The sequence below is a fragment of the Populus alba genome, chromosome 17 (assembly GCF_005239225.2).
Source record: "Populus alba chromosome 17, ASM523922v2, whole genome shotgun sequence".
Lineage (NCBI taxonomy): Eukaryota > Viridiplantae > Streptophyta > Magnoliopsida > Malpighiales > Salicaceae > Populus > Populus alba.
In genome coordinates this window covers 6,641,087-6,661,244 of record NC_133300.1, presented here as the reverse complement: position 1 = coordinate 6,661,244, position 20,158 = coordinate 6,641,087, and the positions used below count along the sequence as shown (strand labels likewise).

The following is a 20,158-nucleotide window of genomic DNA, read 5'->3' as shown; positions in this document are numbered from 1 at the left end:
GCTATTTTTTTTTTATCAAAATAATGTCATTTTTACTTCTTGCATGATAAAAAAAAAACTTATTGATCCTGGTAACCCTGGTTTCTTGACCAAACCCATGACCCATAACATTTTTAAAAGCACGATAAAAAAAATTAAGCACCAAATATGATATGAGAATTCAATGAAATTAAACAATGAGGGATGAAATTGCTAAAAAACCAATTTATCAAAAAGAGAACTCAAAATAAAAGGAATTGCAATCATAAAAATAAAGATCAAATTAAAAAAAAAATCAATCATAAAAAGATTAAAAGCAAAATAAATAGGAATAAAAAGAATGTAGATTGAAATTGATAAAAAAAAAAACATAAAAAATAAAATGTCAAGAGATGAAATTGAAAAACTAAGAAATTAAATCCGATACAACTAAAATATAGAGGACTACTTTGCAATTTTGCATGGTCAGCACACCTTTTGAAGTGGAGGAGAGAGAAAAAGGATGGAGAAAAATTGTCACTAGAACTCCTCCGTGTCATTGATACCGACACAAGCCGGCTGGAAGGCTACCACTAGCCATTTGGAGGCACTACATGTGCCACCAAAAAGGCGTGGGTGCCTTCCACTTACTGGCGAATGCAACCATTTGTTTTTTATTTTTTTGAATTATAGATAGACCAAAACACTCTTGACTACACAAGATAATTGCAAGAAAATCAAGACTAAAAAACCAAAATTACACCTTTACCTTAGGCAAAAAAGTTGCCCCAGAGAGCTATATGGTAATTAAATTGTACAAAAAATATAAAAATCCAAAAACACTCCTTAGACAAAATAGTCGTTTTACTGTGGATTGCATTGTTCACAGTCCATAGTATAACATTGATGCACACGCCAACTATTTTTTTTTTTTAATTATAGAAAGACTAAAACACCCTTAACCCCACAAGATAATTGCAAGAAAATTGAGGTTAAAAAACTGAAAATACCCTTTACCATAGGCAAAAAAAACTTGACCTCATGGGCTATGTGGTAATTACATTGTACATAAATGTGCAAATCCAAAAACACCCATTAGACATTAGCTATGTTATTTTTTTTTCCAAAGCATGGGCGTAATTACATTGTGCAATACATATATAAAAAATATGATTTTACCATTGTGTGTTCAGTTCTTTGGTTTTTAAAGGGCAAAACAATAGTTTTACTATAGATTGCATTGTTCACAATCCATAGTAAAACATAAATTCCTTTTAGCTTTACTTAGTTAAGTGGCACAATCTCTTTTTTTTTTTTTCATTGTAAAAAAAATATCAAAACAATGTAAACATTTCTTAAAAAGGAAGAAAATATAATATTCATGTAATTGGCTTGAATAAGTTTAATAAACTCAATTAATTTAATAATATCATTACAAAATAAGATATTGATAATAAATAAAGTGAAAAAAATAACAATTCAATGGAAAAGATGAACACTTGTCAATATTATATAAATATATCTTCACAATATTCTCAAAATATATCATTGATCTTATTTGTTAACAAAGTAAAAATTAAATGAGAATATGATAATTGTATAGAAAGAAAAAAAATATGAATCTAAAAAAAAATTAAGATAAAAAAAGGGTCACTTCATGTTAACCTCTTAAACCGTGACTCAGGTTATAAAATCAAAAGTACTATACATGAAAAAATCATGAGGGTTAAAATTACACAAAAAAAACAACAAAAAAAAAGTCCACAATAAAAATAATGAGGGTTACAATTGAAATAAAAAAAATCAAAGGGAAAAACACATAAAATTTGTAATAGAAAACATATAAAATTTGTAATAGAAACCAACAAAACACATAAAATTTATTGAATTAAAAAAAAAAAAAACAAACAATTCAAGGATACATATATGAAAAATCTTATAAAAAAATCAATATTAAAAAAAAAACAAATTTAATCTATATAAAATTAAAAAAAAATCATAGATGAATCATACCAACCTCTTTAAAAATTAAACATACCAAATATCATTTAAAAATAATCATCATCTAATTAAAATATAAAACCAAAATTTATTTGAAAAAATACATTCAAATAATGCTTATTTTTTAAAAAAAATTAAAATTTTAAAAATAAACCTAGTTTAGGCGCTACCCGGCGTGGTAAGCCATGCCTAACGCTTGGCCTAATAAAGCAACTACCCACGCGTGAGTTTTATTTTTTTAAGTTTAATAGGGCATTTAAAAAAAAATAATGCGTCACCTGCATCAACAGGCGACAAGTCTTATGGGCAACCCAGAACTCAGTCACTATGATGACTGGAAAAATAGGATCCTTAATTTTTTAGCCAAAAAACATATTTTAATCCATTTTGACTCAAAATCTTTAGAAAACACCTTACAAATCTTGTTAAACCAATCCATAGTCACCAAAACCTAAAAAACCACCCCAAAATCCACTAGAAATAAAAACTATTCATGAGCCCAGGTCTATTGTTTTGGGTGTTTTAAAGATATAAAACCTAATCGTAACCCTCTTCATCATAGGGAACCTTTGACATAAAATCAATTATTTTGGTGGTTAAAATCTACTCCAATGACCACTTTTTATCTCTAAACCAGAATCTGGCGATTTCCTCTCTCTCTTCCCACCAAAAAAGAATTGAAAAAAAATCAAAAAATAAAATAAGATACCAAAATATATTTTCTTGAAATTCAAGGGACTGGTCACCTAATATATAAAAAAGATGAGGGACTAAAATATATGTTTTAATAAAATTTTAAAATCACCCCTTTGTTACCCGAGATTTTCATTTCAATTCCCTATCTTTCATTTCAACCCTTCCTCCTAAAAAATATGCATTTGGAGGCTAATTTAGGCTAAAAAAAGGTCAAATCATGCAAAATAAAAGTTTAAGGATCCAAGTAAAAATTATATATATAAAAAAAAAACTTCTCCATTCCATAATTTTTTGCGAGAGGGTGAACAATAAATAAAAAGGATGATCTATTTAAGTATATTGTACTAGATAGGTGGCTTACGTGAAGTCGCATGCCTATCATTTTTATTTTATTTTTTATCATAGAAAAGATATCAAGACAATGCAAATTTATGCTTTTTTAAAAAAAATCTAAGATTTTGGTCATTGACTCGAGATAAAAAAAAAAAAAAAAAACTAAAACTAAAAGCTCTAGTCAAACCTAGCAAACCAGTTGAATCCATGACCTAAATATGATATCAATATAACTCTTATAGAAAGAAAAGGAAAAACAAAAAACAAAGAATACCAATTTTCAAAAGACATTAATTAAAAAAAGTTCCTTCAGGTATTGCCTCAAACTGAAATCCACGGGATGAAATCAATAAATTTAATTTAATTAAAAAATAAAATTCCTTTTATAGAAGCAAAATTTAACAAAGTCTGGAAAAAAAAACCTCGAGGTAGCCCTTGTTATTTTAAAAAAAAAAAAGATAAATCCTATAAAAAGAGAGTAAAAAAGAATGTTAGAGGATGGAATATGAAAAACAAAAGCTTAAAAAAAGAGAAAAAAAACCAAGTAAGCATGAGTAAACATTGTAAATCCAAGTTAAACTCTCAAACCCGCAATCCGTCAACACCTAAAAAAATAATTATTGGAGGATAAAATTGAAAACAATTCTTAATTTAATAAATAATTCTAGAAAAAATTGCAACAAAGAGAACATGGATGAAATTGAAAAAACCCCTTAATTTCATAAAGTGTTCTAAAATTAAAAATTGCAATACAGAAAACTGTGATGAAATCTTAATTATAATAAACTTTAGGGGTTAATTTGATTTTTTTCCTCTAATTCCAGCAAGAAAATCGAGTAGGAGAGAGGGGAAGAAAAGCCACAAGCGCCACATTGGTTGTCATCGTGTTGCACGCGTTGCTAATCCGTGAAGGGGATACTAAGATGCTTTGGAAGCCGCTCTAGAATCATGGTTTTGGCCAATTGGATGGCATAGCAAGGGGGGCCACACATGCCACATTGGTTGCCATAGTGCTACACGCGTCGCTAATCCGTGAAGGGGATACTGAGATGCTTTGAAAGCCGCCCTAGAATCATGGTTTTGGCCACCGGATGGCGCCGTATACTTCGTCCAAAGATGATCGACACTGTTCACCTAATTCTTTTTTAAAAAACATTATTTTTTATTTATCAAATTATCTTATTGTCCCATGACATCCAATAACTACCAAATAACCACATTTAAATGACAAAAAAGCCTCTATATCAAAGATAATTGTTTTTAATTTCTAAAGGCAACGAAGTAACTTGATGTTTAAAAATCAAGTTAAAGACTTAAAAAACCCTTGATCCAAGTGCTTTGTGCTTATATATATATATATATATATATATATATATCTTTCAATAGCAATTAAATAATTATAATGGGCAAAGAAAATACAAAAATAATATCCAACCCCTCAATTTTATGTAATGACTAAAATATCTTACGAAAAAAAGTATCATTTCTTTGGATTCCAAACATACTATTTTGCTTAGTAAAACTATTTTTTTTATAATCCTAAAAAAAAAGTGTAACTCAACTGGCAGTAATTAAGTTTACTTCTTAGAAGTTACCAGTTCAAAATCCATAAATTTTAGGACCACTAAAGATTTATATGATCGTTAATTTTAGGATTCATGTTAGTCAAAATATATATAACCTGATCCGAACAACCATATTAAAAAAAAAACACCTTTTTATTGTGCAAAACCATGTTCAAAGGCTGATATTTTTTGGCATGGACTATAGAGTATAATAATATAATATAATAATGTCTCTAAATTCTTTGTCGTTGTAAACTCTTTTGTTTTGTTTAATAGTAGTTTTGACTGATGTAATGATCGGATTGGGATTGACCATTGCCATAAATGATTGCGGTCTTCTCCACATTATTTTTTTTCTTTTTCAATTGGGGGTAATATAATAATTACACAATTTAGGAAATACTTGTGTGTTATTCGGCATATGATTATAGAAAGTATCTGGACCATATAAGTAATTTTTGCAACATGCCATCACTAAAATCATGAAGGCATTGATAAAGGTTTATAGCCTGGCACTCTAATTTTTTCCCCAATTATCATTTATAATCAACAAAATAGTTTACTAATAGAATGAAACTTTCCCTTTCCTTCAATCCTCCTTAAAAACCATAAAGTTCCAATTTTTTTCTCATTTTCTGCTCTATGAAGGTACGGTGTTACTTTCACATCCTCCCATGGCATTTCTCTTTGTCCAGTTTCTGTTTGTTTCTTGGGAAAATAAGAACACAAGGAAAGTGGGTTCCTTTTATTTTCTTTTTCTTTTTTTGGGCTTGAGAGAATGAATGGCATTAACTAGACGAAACCCGCTTATATCTTAGCTTCATGTGAACTTTTATTTGTTTTTTTCATTTTTAGTTCCTTTTTCGCCAGTATACTAAAGAAGATGGGTTTAATAACACTCAAGCAAACAAGATGGGTTTTGTCTGCTTTGCTTTTAGTTTTGTTTAATCTTTCTTATGTTGGTTGTGGTGTTAGTGACTTGTGTTTGGTTTGTTGAAGTGGAGAGTGTAGTTCTGTTAGGTACTAAAGAAGTAAAAGTTCATATTTGATTATGGGATCTGTCGGTATATTCCTTTATGTGAAACTGCTTGAGCAAGTATTGGCCCTTTATGTTTTGCTTAACTTTCTCATTCTCATGATGGGATGATTTTAATGTTTGCAGATTTTGGTTATGAATCAAAGTCAATCAATGTCTGAAGTCTGTGAATCTATGACGAATATGGATTGGAAGAAGAACAAGAGGCATCTGGTGTTCAAATGTCCAAACTTCCTTGTTTAATACTTAAAAAAAAATTGGTGTGGTTTTGAAATGATTTTTGAACCATGGTTGAGATTTTTTTAGTATTAAGCAGAGTAAAAGAGTGTTTTGATTGATGCCCATTTGCTGTAAATGCAGAATGTATGCAAAGATCCAGTCTTGTGATAGAGTTCTTATTGCTTTGATTTCACTTGAAGAGAGTTTTAGGTTGCCTTTTTAAACTGTTGGAGCAGTTTTATTAGTTTAAGGATGCAGCAATCTTCTGGGTTGCATATGGTTTTGGAGTGTTTTGGAATTGCTTGATAACGCTTGATGGAATCCTTAAGGAGGAAGAGAAAGGGCCTAGAAATTTTGCCTTCATCTGGCAAGTCCCTCCCTCCATTAACAGTTATTTTGTCGCACTTTTCATTGGGAGATTATTCAAGGCAGAGGAAGAAGTGCAAGGAAGGTGAGGATAAAGAAGTTGTAGGTTCTAGTAGAAGTGTAGTTAAAGGTGTTTTCACTGTTCCACCCTGTAGGAGTGTCTCTGCAGATCCATCTTGTAGGGGTCTTAAGAGGAAAATTGGCTGTATTGATGCAGCGACTCAATTGGGCAGGAAGAAAAAAATTGAGGAAGAGTATGACTTGGGTGCATATATTGGGCGAGGAAAGTTTGGGTCAGTGGTTCTGTGTAGAAGTAAAGTGACTGGAGAAGTGTTTGCGTGCAAAATGCTGCGCAAGGGAGAAGAACTTGTGCATCGGGAAGTGGAAATTATGCAGCACCTCTCAGGTCATCCTGGTGTTGTGACATTGAAGGCAGTGTATGAGGATATAGAATCTTTTTATCTTGTGATGGAGCTCTGCCCCGAGGGACGGTTGCTGGACAAGATGGCTAAGGAAAGGCAGTATCCAGAGCACAGAGCTGCTAATATACTCAAGGAAGTTGTTTCAGTTATCAAATATTGCCATGACATGGGCGTTGTTCATCGGGACATAAAGCCAGAAAATATCCTCCTTGCAACCTCTGGGCAGATGAAGCTAGCTGACTTTGGTCTAGCTGTGAGGATGTCAAATGGTAATAATGATTTTGTTAATATTTCTGTTGTATTTCGCTACATCCAAGCACATTCACACATACCCGGATATACGAGTGTATGTATTCTATACCTTTCAGATCTTTTTTTTAATTTCTCAAATTCCTTTTATTTTTACTGTTTACTGTATGTACAAAGGTTTTCCAATATCTTCCGCATTCTTCACTTCTTCAATACTGGTGTCATTTCCGCTTTTATGTTTCTCTGCAGACTTGATTATGTGTTGTGTGCTTTGATAAGTAAACTTGTGTTTCTTTCCTGCAGGTCAGAGCCTCAGAGGTGCAGTTGGAAGTCCTGCTTATGTTGCCCCAGAAGTTTTAGCTGGTGATTATTCTGAAAAGGTTGATATCTGGAGTGCTGGTGTCCTGCTTCATGCTCTGTTGGTTGGTGTGCTTCCATTTCAAGGTGATTCGTTGGAAGCTGTATTTGAGGCCATTAAGAAGGTCAACCTTGACTTCAAAAGTGAATTATGGGAATCAGTATCTCAACCTGCACGGGATTTGATTGCTCATATGTTGACGAGGGATGTTTCAGCAAGACTAACTGCTGATGAAATACTTGGTAAGCGTCTTCGCCACTCTAGCAAACTTGATTAAAGAAATGGTTCTAGGCCTGTCTCTCTAACTTCAATTATCAGAATGACACTTGATTCAAGGAACATTATCAGCTGAAAGAATATTCACTTTTTTGAATCAAATTCCCTTGAAGATAGCCTAGCTGCATCTCACCATTTACCATGTTCCAGTAAATGCTCCCTGTTTTTTTTGTTTTTCTCTGTTTGAATTCTCAATCTTTTACAGGCCAATCTAGTTTTAGTGCTTAAGAGGATAAAACTAAGAATCAGATCATCAAAGTTAAGAGAGCATTAAGTTAAGCTGATTTACCAGCTGAGGTGGAACCAAAAGCCAAGAGTAAAAATAAATTGTGTGCACTGTATTGTTATATAAGATATGGGGTTTATCAGAAGAGGAGAACCATCAGGCCATGTTATGGGTTTGAAGCCCCTTTTGCTGCTATTTAGACAAGAAAATGTTAGTTTTTGTTTTTTCCCCCCTTCAGTACATGACCAATTTTTAGGACCTCAGTGGAATTAGTCAAATTTCCTCAATTATCTTGTCCAGTTGCATCAATGCCTGCAAGTCTGAGTTCAACCTGGATGGTGACATGTTTCTGATGATATTTCCAGGCATTCATTTATTTTGATAGTCATGCAATATGACGATGTCTGAATATGTGCGTACACAATATTATAATGTGGACATATGTAAAGAACAACTGCCTCGCTACTAGTTTGATTTGGACCTGTGCTGTATTTCATAAATCTTAATTCAACTTCCAAATGGAGCAATTCACATGTCATTAATTTGCTAACATCCAACTATTTGATGCTCCTTCAGCTTTTATTTCTTTCAAGACTGAATGAAATCCAAGTGCTCTATCTCCATGTGTAATTTTATTACAGTACGAGTGTGTATGATTGAATGCATGATTTTGCAGGACATCCATGGATCGTGTTCTATACAGAACCAACACAAAAGGAACTTACCCCAAAATCAAAGTTTCAAGACCATGTAACACTGACTTCTCAACAACTAACTCTCGCAACTGAATTGGAGTCGGATCGATCCAAGATAACAGCCAATGGCTTTCTCAGTGATGACTGTAGCCCACTTTTATCATCTGACTGTTCAAAGTCAAGGTTGGAAGAGCATGACTGTGGATTGATTGATGCTCTCACAGCGGCAATATCACGAGTGAGGATATCTGAGCCAAAGAGAAGCAGGTTGTGTTGGCCTACAAGCCCTATCCGGCAAGAGTGTTCCTCTAACATTAAGATTAACAACCTCTGTACAGCATTTTGACCCTCCAGTGTAAAAATGCTGACTCAGCTGCCAGGCATTGCCATTGTTAGTTGTAACTGGAATTCGAAGACAACTGTGGCTGGAGATTTCTTGCAACTTAGAGAAGGAACTAAAGACCACAACAATAAAACGACCTTTCAGGTGAAAGGAAGTGGTAACTCGTTTTTTTTCCTTTATCTGTAAGAAAGTGGTATTTTATCGACGAGCTCCTGTTTTGACACCTCTCCGTATCTAGTCTGACCTGGAATGCTAGGAAAATGTGGCTTCTAAGCTTCCTCTGTAAATAGCATTTCTTACTACTTGTTATGCTTACCTGAAGCTGTTCAATGTTAATTTTTTCAACAAATAAAGCCTAACATAAAAGCTGTGTGCGATTTCGAGTTGCAGAACTACTATGTCTTTGTCTGAATTGATTTTGGTTCTTTAACTACATGTACTTTTTTGGGTGGAATTCTTGGGATCTAGTAGTTGATTTTGAGTAGACTCCAAAAAGTGGTGGGTGGGGGGTCCCAAAGCATTATTGTATCAACTTGAAAGAACATTAAACACGGAAATCATTAGAAGTAACTTCAGGTTTCAGTTTTTGTTAGTGCCTTTGGATCTTCTCATTCGGCATATCTTGCTCTCTCACCCTGTCAATTGCTTGTATTTCTTCTTCCTTGGCTTTCAAGTTACCAAGGGGCTGAAACTTCTTTATTATAACTGGGTTGCCAAAAATAGAGCACTTTACATATGTTGTTTTCTTAACAAAAAAAAAAAAAAACCCGAAATAACCAATGAATAAAGTAAGTGAGCGATCATAATTCACAACTGTGTGGACTTTTGTACTGGCAAAATCTGCTTTTAGAAGTCAAGAAAACAGTAAAATATTGCATGGTTGATAATTATCCATGAAATTAGATTTTCAAGTCAAATACCATATGTTTCAACACAAACAGATGAACAATTGAACGAAAATGTTAAATTTACCATGGACAGTACCCTTCTTCATTCTTATAAGTTGGGGCTAGTTTAGGATACGTGCAGAAACTGCAAATGCAAGTTATGCAAGTTACTTCAATTTTTATAAAGCTACGCAAGTTACAGACTTGCATTCACATGTTTGAGTCTATCCTGTCCCTTTTTTAATCTTTTGTTTTGTTTTCTTCTTTTGATTATCTTGTTTCCATTCGATTCCTTTTTAACCTGCAATTGGGAGGCTTCTTGCCGCCTCAACTCTATAGTTTTTATGCTAGAGAATTTATGCATGATATGGCGGGGATCTGATGATCTAATCTCCTTGTCACGATTTCTCACTTTCGAGATAGAGAGAGAGAGAGAGTCCCATTACATTCATGGCTAAATCAACTGTAGAACTAGGCAGACACGCAAATCCCACTCTCAAAAAACCTTCATTTCCTAAAAAACGCAGGACCATGTCAGTCTTTTGTTTATACTCCCCTAAGCTCTCTATCTTCCTTCTAGCCCTTTGTGTTTCTCTCTTCACCCTCTACCACATCCAGTCCCTCCATGCCGGGACGACATCTTCACCTCCATGGTCTTTCGTGCACCAATGGGAAAGAGTCACCAATTGCACTCAAGAACATGAATCCAAGGCCGAAAAACTCCGGCAGTCGGTTACATTTCTCCCACTCAAGGATTTACGTTATGCGGATAAAGCTCTTCAAGGTCACACGTGGTTCATGAGCTCCATGTACGATACTCATGAAGAGGGTGAGGTGCAATATCAGCAGTTTCCTTCAGCATCATCAAAACGTAGGCTACTTTGCTTGAAAGGAAAGGAGACACATGATGGTTCTTGGAACTCCTATGCACTTGCATGGCCAGAAGCCTTGCCTTTCAATGCCACAATTCTGAAAGGCCTAACTTTTGTATCGTATAACCATTACAACTACGACAACATCTGGCATGGGTTATCAGCTATGGTACCATTTGTTGCCTGGCATATAAGAAATGGGTGTGAATCGCCTAGTAGATGGATTCTGTACCACTGGGGTGAGCTAAGGTTCGAAATGGGTCCATGGCTAAGGACCCTAACAGAGGCTACATTCGGTGGAGCCCCATACACTGAAACCTTTGAAGGGGTTGACGATGGCCAACCACTTTGCTTTGAAAAGGCTGTGGTGATGAGGCACAATGAAGGAGGCATGTCAAGGGACCGGAGGACTGAGACTTACGATTTGATGAGATGCAAAGCTAGGATGTATTGTAATGTAAGCTCAGAGGGCCGTATTCCTGAAGTAAACAAGCAAGGTTTGCCGGTGATTGGGATGACCTTGTTCATGAGGACAGGTCCAAGATCATTCACGAATGAGTCCGCAGTGATTGGAATCTTCGAAAAGGAGTGCGCGAAGGTAGATGGATGCAGGTTGATGGTGGCATACTCCAACAATCTAACATTTTGTGAGCAGGTTAGTGAGATTCTATATGTTTATTTATTTCCTCTCTTTCATAGCCTAAAACACATTAAGTAGATTAATTAGTTAGTGGGATATGTGCTAATCCCACTTAAGAGAATGCCATTGACAACCTCAAGGGGAAAAGGGTTTTAGCAGAGCACTCAGGACTATTGATTTGAAGATGTTTGCATAGACACATTTGTGCTCATAAAGTGGCTGATGATCATGCGTGCATTGTTTTCTTTGAGAGATAGTGGAGGTCATGCTAGCACTTATTCAACCTTCTTTGTTCAACCAAGTCACCTCTAAGTAGATTATTGGTTATTAAGGTAGCATTTTGATAGATAATTAGAGATCATGTTTTTATTTTCAAAATGTTTTTTACTTTGAAAAAATATTAAAATAATTATTTCTTACATCAACAGGTCAAAACAATACGATAACACCAAATAAAAAAATTACAAATTTCTTTAAAAATGTTTTTGAAATGTAAAAAAAAGTTCATTTATATTGGCTAGGATTCTATCTTACCTTCTCTCATGAAATACTTGGTTCAGTTTCATTGCTAACCAAATATACTTTAATTAAATTACTGGCATATAATGAATCCAATGCAATCGGTGATTATTTTCAGGTGAAGATGATGAGCTTGACAGATATTCTGGTATCTCCTCATGGTGCTCAATTAACCAACATGTTTCTCATGGACAAAAACAGCAGTGTCATGGAGTTCTTCCCCAAGGGATGGTTAAAACTTGCCGGCGTAGGCCAATATGTTTATCATTGGATTGCTAGCTGGTCCGGGATGCGACACCAAGGCGCATGGCGGGACCCTAACGGCGATGAATGCCCCTACGCCGAAGATGACCGCCGGTGCATGTCAATTTACAAGAGCGGCAAGATTGGATTCAATGAAACTTACTTTTCCGAGTGGGCTAGAGATGTTCTTGATGAAGTCAAAATAAGGAAGTTGGAGGAGGCAGCAAGTAAAACCATTGCTTCAACTTCTGCTTGTGCTTGTGGCTAGCTGGTAACCTGTTCCCCTCCAAGGCAATTTCTTGGTTTCATCTTTTTCCTTTTCAATTAATGTATACTTTTTCATGGGACAACAATATCAAAGCAGCTGGTGTAGCAAGTTCTACCTTAGAATTAATTTGTACTAAGCTTTGAGTTTTTAATTTCCCCACTATTTTCACATACATTCCCTTAATTCATTAATATTGAATTAATATTGTGACCTCTTCTCTAGAATCCTGGTCAAAACACAATATATATAAAAAATAATAAATTTAAAATTATTTTAGAAATTTCATGGATCCCATTATATAAAAAGATCTAAAGTTGTTTAGAATTTATACGAATATTACCTTAAGATCAAATATTTTTTACTAATAAAAAATTTCCTAAACTCTTTTAAAAAGAAAATAATTATTATGCTTTTGAGTGCCAACTCTTTTCTTTCATGTTTTTTAAGTGTTTTATAACTTATATAGTTTTTCTTTTTTGTTCAATAATACAAAAAAATAAAGATATGATATTTTATTTATAGAAAAACCTGAAAATCTTATAAATAATAAAATATCAATTTGCTCCATTAATAATATCATATATATTATTTCAAGATAATGTAAAAGTTTATTCAATCAACTCCCTGCTTGATTTTTTAAAATCTAGAATTATAATTCCATATATAAATTACATTTTAATTTCTAAATCCCATTAGCCAATATCCTTAATGCAAAATCTCTCTTTCCATCTCAATAAAGATGTCCCATATCCTTAATGCAAAATGTCTCTCCTTTTCCATTTCGAAACTCATTAGCCATGTCTATCTACTGTTTCATTGCGTGCAAAACCACCACAAATACCAATCTTATCTATGAACCATAAGCTGGAACTGAAACAACTTTACCTCCTCCGTACACAGAACCGCTACAACAACGGCGGATCGCAGCCCTAGGCTTGCGACAGATCAGCCCTCCACTCTTTTCTTTTCCCGCTACAGTGCCTCCACATCGACACCAATTGAAGGGCGCTACAAAGCCACAGATCAGCCCTCCACTCTTTTCCTTGAGGGAAAACGGCATGGTTTTCGTTCGGCCATGTCTCCAGAATAGTTCACAATGAAACCATTCAATCCAAGAATGGACGCAGCTCTAAAATACAGTGGGCAAAATATATATCTGGTTGGGCTTTCCATATTTGAAAAATCTATGCAGCCGGGTAGCTTTTGGTGCTTCAACTGGACCACTCAACATGGTAATTTTATAGTAGTATAATGTTGGTGTTTCATAACGGGTTAATATAAATTTTTTTGAAAATAATTATTAAAAATATAAAAAATATTTTAAATTTTTTGGGTTTGAATAATCTCATGTCAGATCCAAGAAACTTGAGCTTAGCAGAAAATGTCAAGCCCAAGTTACTTGGGTCGTTCCCAATAATTTCATAGGTTATGGTTGTGTCAAATTCAAATGACATGATCTTTTTACTATTTTCTTACAACAGTAATAATATATTTTTAAAAAAATATATATTAATAATTATATAAATAATATTAACAATAATGAAAATAATAACAACAATAATAATAAAATTCATGTTTCCTGGTATATGACATCCCCTATTCCAGACCCAAGTAACTTGGGTGTATGCAACCCTGCCAGACCCTAGTTCCTAGGGTGTGACCATCTTGCCAAATCCAAGTGTGATCTTATTATTATTATTTTTTTAAAATAATAATAATATTTTTTTAATTATTAATAATTATATAAATAATATTAACAACAATAAAAAGAACAACAATAATATTAATAATTTTTAATTTTACCCTTCAATTAAATTTATGGTTTTTCTCAATAGTAATAATATTTTTTTTTCAAATTTATTAATAATTATATTAATAATAATGAAAATAATAATAATAATATTATTATTATTAAACATATCTAGGATAAGTTCTTATAATTTTTAATTTTACCTTTCAAATCAAATTTATGGCTTTTCTTTAATAGTAATAATATTTTTTTTTTCAAATTTAATAATAATAATAATCATAATAATAATAAGATTCACGTTCCTAGGGTATGCATCCTCTTCCAAACTCAAGTAACTTGGGTTTGATATTCTAACCAGATTTTAACTCCTAAAGTTTGGTCCTGTCACACCCAAGTTTCTTGGGTATAATATCACCTTTCAGACCCAAGTTATTTGGGTTTATTGGTGCCAAACCTAAATTTTTTGGGTATAACATTCCTTGCCAAACCCAATTAACATGGGTCTGGCACCCCTGTCATACCTATGGCACCTGGATCTGACAACCTTTTCAGATCCAAGGTGTCGGGGTCTGGCAATCATGTCTGACCTGAGAGATTAGAATTTGATTGCTTTGCTAAACTCGAGTGCCTAAAGTTTAACAATCATGCTTAATTCTAGTGCCAAGTGTCTTGCTGTCATACCATTCCCCACCACCTAGGGTCTAACAATCATATCATGCCCTGGTGTCTAGGGGCTGTAAGCCTTGTCATGCCTCGATGCTTGCTACTAACCTAAGGCATTTGGATGGGACAACCATATAAAAACGATGAAAACACCCTTATACATATCTTTGTTTTTGTTGAAATTCTCAAGGTTAAATTCGTATTTGAACTATTTTAAAAAATAAAAAGACGGTGAAGCCCCTCAACACAGACATATATTTTTCCTTCCTCTAGAGTATAAGTGTATCTTCACTATTTATTTTTCTTAAAAAGACAAAAAAATCTTTATTCTAAATGTTAAAATTTTATATCTCAAAGAGCTAATCAAAATATATACTCGGTCTAAAAAACTCAAATGGATCATTCCATCCTAGACTATCATTTCAATACCAGATATATTTGATGAAAATGATAATCTCATTCTCAATTATATACTTAATAATTTTCTTTAGCGACTATAATAACATAATTACATTCCTCTAGTCCATTATAATGATTTACGTATTGATAAACAGTAAAACACCAATCTCCTCTATATACTTCTGGATAATGCTAATACGTGGACGGCATGTGGAAGATGGCTAGCCATCCTTTGGCAGGGAAATATAGTCACGTCGTCTTTCAATCTTGTCTCCTCATCGAACACCACTTTATGAAACAAAAGCTTTGCCGCCCAAAATTGCAAAACGTTCCACAAAAGTATTGTGCAAGTTGTACTTAAAAGTAAACAACACACTCAAAAATGGAATTAATTATAAAATGGGTTTTTTTTTTCCTGTATTTTGAAGTTTAAGTTTTGTAATTATTAATATAATAATAACTAAAAACTTATATAATTATTAATTTCTAGGCTTGTAAAATTAATCAAAAAATATATATACAAGTTAGCCTGAATATTTATATTAATAATAATAAATAAATAAACTTTGCTGCCCATAACCGCAAAACATTCCACAAAAGTATTGTGCAAATGGGACTTAGTTAAAGTAAACAACACACTCAAAATGAAATTAATTATAAAATGATAAAAGTTTAAGATTAAAAAATTTATTTTTTCTATGATTTTAAATTTTGAGTTTTGTAGTTGTTAATATGATAGTCACTAGAAGCTCATATGATTGTTAACTTCAAGACTCGTGAAATTAATCAAAATACACACAAGCTGATCCGAATATCCATATTAATAATAATATATAAAAAAATTTGCTGTCCAAAACCGCAAAACGTTCCACAAAAGTATTGTGCTACTGGGACTTAAACAACACCCTGAGAAAATGGAATTCATTATTGGAGTGCTTGTTTTCTTTGTGTATCAAGAAAAAAAGGGAAAGAAATGGAGGAGACCACATCGCTGTGTAGCCTTTGCTAGTTTATGTATGTGTGTGTATGTATGTATATATGTATATATATATATATATATATATGGATCATGTCTCGCCGAACCCCAACAACTGATGGGGACATGCATGTGATGTGGGGGGGAATGGAATTGGATGGTAACGTGGCTCATTTCTCACCACCACCCTTCAAACCCTAGCTGCATGCCCTGTATTTCAAGCCAGACTCGATCAATCAGCTTCAAAAATATACAACCCGAAGCTTGATTTAAATAGAGTTTTTAATTGAATTGAATAAGATATTAATTTGGTGGAGCTCGGTTGATTTGAATGGATTTTTTATGGTTTTGCTAAACTTTATTCAAAACTTAACAGGATAAATACTAGTGGTTTTTTTTTAAAAGAAAAATATTTATTTCAAAAACTTTATATTTATTCATTAATTAAATATTTGATAAATATTAAAAAATAATTTTTTTTATTAAAATTAAATACACACACATACGTAAATAAAATCAATGTCATATATACACACTCAAAAGGTGTGCCAAAAAACCATCTTAACCCAATAAATTAAGTTGTTAGGTAAGGTCCTAGGATATAAATTATATTATTTCCTAAAACATCCCCTTAAATGAAAGTTATTTAGGCTTAAAACTTACACATGCATACACTACTTTGTGCTTAATTAATTTTTATCAAATAAATAGGAATGGTGAGATTCGAACTCATGACTACTTGATTATTAAAGCTATGAAACTATATCAAAAAACTATCATAATCTAATAATTTAAACTATTAGATAAGATTCTAGAAAATAATTTATATTATTATCTGAATATAAAGCTATTAACCTTTTAAACGAGATTAGTAAAAATTGACAAGCTCTCCAATGATACAAATATATGAACGGGGAGACACATTTCATATAAAAGGTTGGAATTCCCATTTATCATCCATAAAATTAGTTTATAAAATTAGATAAGATATTGATTTGGGAACGCTCGATTTTTTTAAATTGATTTCAGGGAATTTGTTAAACTCGATCCAAAACTTACCGAAATAATCAACTTGAATTGATTTAATTATCAATAAATTAACCTGATGTAACACCCCTTTCTGAGTCGATCTATGAACAAGTTGGACAAATATCATTTCAATAACATATATGCAAAAAAATTATAATTATAGTACCCATAATAACACTTAAAAATGATTACAAAAATACCAATTATACTTCCAAATCACTCTTTTTTTTTTTCTGGATTATAAAGTAACCCGAAATTTTTTGGGGGAAGGAGTAACTAGCTACTACCTGAGCAAAAACACATGAATTTTCCATCTAGATCAAATAAATAAGTCCATTGATAAGATAGAAGTCACACCTAAGTTTGGTTTGGGCCTCCCTGATCATGTTACAAAAATTAATATGTTTACATTCATGGAAACAAAAAAAAAAAATTATTTTCATTATGTTAAAAATAAAAATATATGATATGTATTTATAGTAGATTTTAAATCACTCAAAAAATCCTAACTATTTAAAAACTATTGATAATTTTTCATAATATTCCTTTACTGTACTGGAGGTGCGAGGACATAATTTATTTTTTTATATACTATATTTGTGTAGTTGATTTGAAAGCTTATATGTTTTTTAGGTATGTTTTTTAAAATATATTTTAAAATAATTCTTATTTTAAAAAATATCAAGTTAAATTAATTTTTTTTTATAATTTTTTCCTAGCTTGTCGTGACTATTTGTCGGAAGAAGATGGGAGAATCCCCACATGGCCATCGCCCAATTATTATGTTGGTGTCAATTGATTCTCTCGCGCAAATTGAGGATCGACGTGTAGTTTAATTTATTTTTCACTTACTAAATATATATTTTTTAAAAATTATATTATTTTAGATTAGCATAAATTTTTAAATCCGACAAAAAATAAATAAATTATCCTTATATATATATATTAAAAAATAAACCGAACCCATTTATGCATCTCTTTTCTCCCTCTAAAAATCTCCTCGCTTCCTCTCTCTCTCTCTCTAGAACAATCTTTTATTTTTCTTTTCATCGTCAAAATAAATCTAGGTCTTCTAGCAAACACAAGATAAACAGAATTAATTTTTTTTTGGTTTTTTTATTTAGGGTTTTGTCTGTTTGAAAAATGCGTGATTGTAGTTACTTTTTAAAATATTTTTTTTATCAAAATATATTAAAATAATATTTTTTTTTTTTTTAAAAAAATTATTTTTAAGATTAACGTATTAAAATAATCCAAAATATATATAAAAAATAATTTTTAGTTAAAAAATAATTTTTTTGGAAACGCAGGGACAACTGAAAAATAAATTAATATTTTTTTTTATTTTTTCACTATTTTATTTGAAATTACTGATGAAAACTTTTCACATGAAATATTTTTTTGGTGGTGTTTTTTTTGTTTTTTATTTTTAATTTTGTAGAAATGGATGAATTATAAATATTAAAAAAAAAAAGAGCATTGACTGGTTGTGAAGCAATCTAATTATTTATGTTAGTTGTAAATACTTTCGTTCTAGCTTAATATATGCCTGCGTTGATGAAAAATTTAGAAACATAAATTATTTTACATCTTCATCTTCATCTTCATCTTCATCTCCATTTTTAATTTTCTTTTTTTAATAAAAAAAATCACAAGCTGTGTTTATTTATGGAAAATAATTGAAGATTTTTTCCCTAGGAAAATAAAAAAAACTTCAAAATTATACCAAATATAAAGAATCAAAACTATAATTTTTAATATCAATCTTAGTGTTTTTTTTGTTCATGATAATTTAACTATAAAAATAGTCAGGTGTGTCTAGGCCTAGAAAGGAAAGGCCCACGGGCCTAGCTTAAAAAAAAGCCCAAGTTCACACCTATTTCTTTAAATGAGCGGACACTCGTCTAATCAGGTTTAAGTTTTAAAATTAGGAAAACAATGTATTATCTGATGGAACTTTGTTTCCTCTAAAGTAAAAAATTGCTGTAAAACTAGGGGAAAAAAGAAGAAAGAAGACACAAATAGGTCACGTAGAAAAAGGAGAAAATAAATAGTGGAAGGTAGGGCCAGGATCAAACAGGAAGAATATATGAAGTCATATTGTCTTTCAGCTTGTTTTTAAAATTATATCTTGTCTGAAAAAATATAAAATTGTTATTTCTTAAATATTTTTTAATGTTTTTTTTATGTATTAATACTAATAAAATCTAAAAAAAAAATTATTTTAATATATTTTTTTAAAAAATATCTTTTACATCATTACTAAAAATATTAATATAGACTACATCCAAGAGACATCATCATCACCGGTTAAGCCTTCGGAGTTGCTCCCCAGAAGTCACCCATTCATAAGGGTGATTATTTTCCGTCCAGTTTGATTTTTATATACAAAAGGTAACCAAACCGAATTATTTAAAAAAATAAATCAACTGATTTCTGTTCAATTTTTTGGAAAAAAAAACAGTTAAAACTGGTTTGGCTTGGTTTTGATTTGGTTTTTTCTGGTTTAACTCTGGTTTTTTCGATTAAGGTTCGGTTTAGTTCGGTTTTTTTGGTTTTAGGCTTATAAATCAAAATTGAACCAAACCGGTCGGTTTTTTTAATCGATTTTTTTTTTTATGATTTTCTCGATTTAATCGTTTTTTTGCTCACCCCTACCTGTTTGAGTGCCACAAATTTCAGGGTCACTAGAACTTTATATAATCATTAACTTCAAGGTCTTAAGAGAATAATGGATGCACGTAATAGCATAGACATCCACGATTAAAAAAATTAAAAAAAAAACTTATCAGCTAGCCAGTCTAATAAATGGATAGGGGGGCATGCTTGTTATTTCTTGCTGGCAGTACTGCAGGAAAAACACATAAAATAATGGACCTACCATTTATGCCACAGCAAATTGAAAATTGATCGCCTTTTTTTTTTTTTTAGTTTAACTTTTGTATGCCTGAAGTAACGACCAATATGTTCATGTCTAGACACTCATATTTATCTAAATTTTACTATTTGAGGTATTTTCATGGGGTTGGGAAGGAGCCAAAATCATTAAAAGTGATTGTTCATCCCCCACAAATATATAGTTCTTGCTGCCTCAAAATTAGCCTTTCATTCTCTCTTGTCCGCTCACGAAATGAGATTGTTTTTCGTGCTAAGCTAAACTGATTTTACT

At 32.0% G+C, this 20,158-nt stretch overlaps 2 protein-coding genes across 3 annotated transcripts; both read left to right on the top strand.

The window, feature by feature from the left end:
• The first annotated feature begins 5,042 nt into the window (after positions 1–5,042).
• On the top strand, positions 5,043–9,135 carry LOC118031808 (serine/threonine-protein kinase PEPKR2). 2 transcript variants are annotated; one of them, XM_035036302.2, is made up of 5 exons: positions 5,043–5,201; positions 5,716–5,849; positions 5,950–6,865; positions 7,149–7,445; positions 8,382–9,135. In XM_035036302.2, exons 3-5 carry the CDS (start codon positions 6,124–6,126, stop codon positions 8,744–8,746), a joined length of 1,404 nt encoding a protein of 467 aa, XP_034892193.1. In that variant the 5' UTR covers positions 5,043–5,201; positions 5,716–5,849; positions 5,950–6,123; the 3' UTR covers positions 8,747–9,135. The 2 variants fall into 2 exon arrangements, with proteins under 2 accessions (XP_034892193.1, XP_034892192.1); XM_035036301.2 differs by having other exon boundaries at positions 5,716–6,865.
• Positions 9,136–9,522: 387 nt separating this feature from the next.
• Positions 9,523–12,362, top strand: LOC118031810 (uncharacterized). The gene is made up of 2 exons (XM_035036303.2): positions 9,523–11,157; positions 11,780–12,362. The coding sequence occupies exons 1-2, from the start codon at positions 10,081–10,083 to the stop codon at positions 12,170–12,172; spliced, it is 1,470 nt and encodes a 489-aa protein (XP_034892194.1). The 5' UTR covers positions 9,523–10,080; the 3' UTR covers positions 12,173–12,362.
• Positions 12,363–20,158: the final 7,796 nt, after the last annotated feature.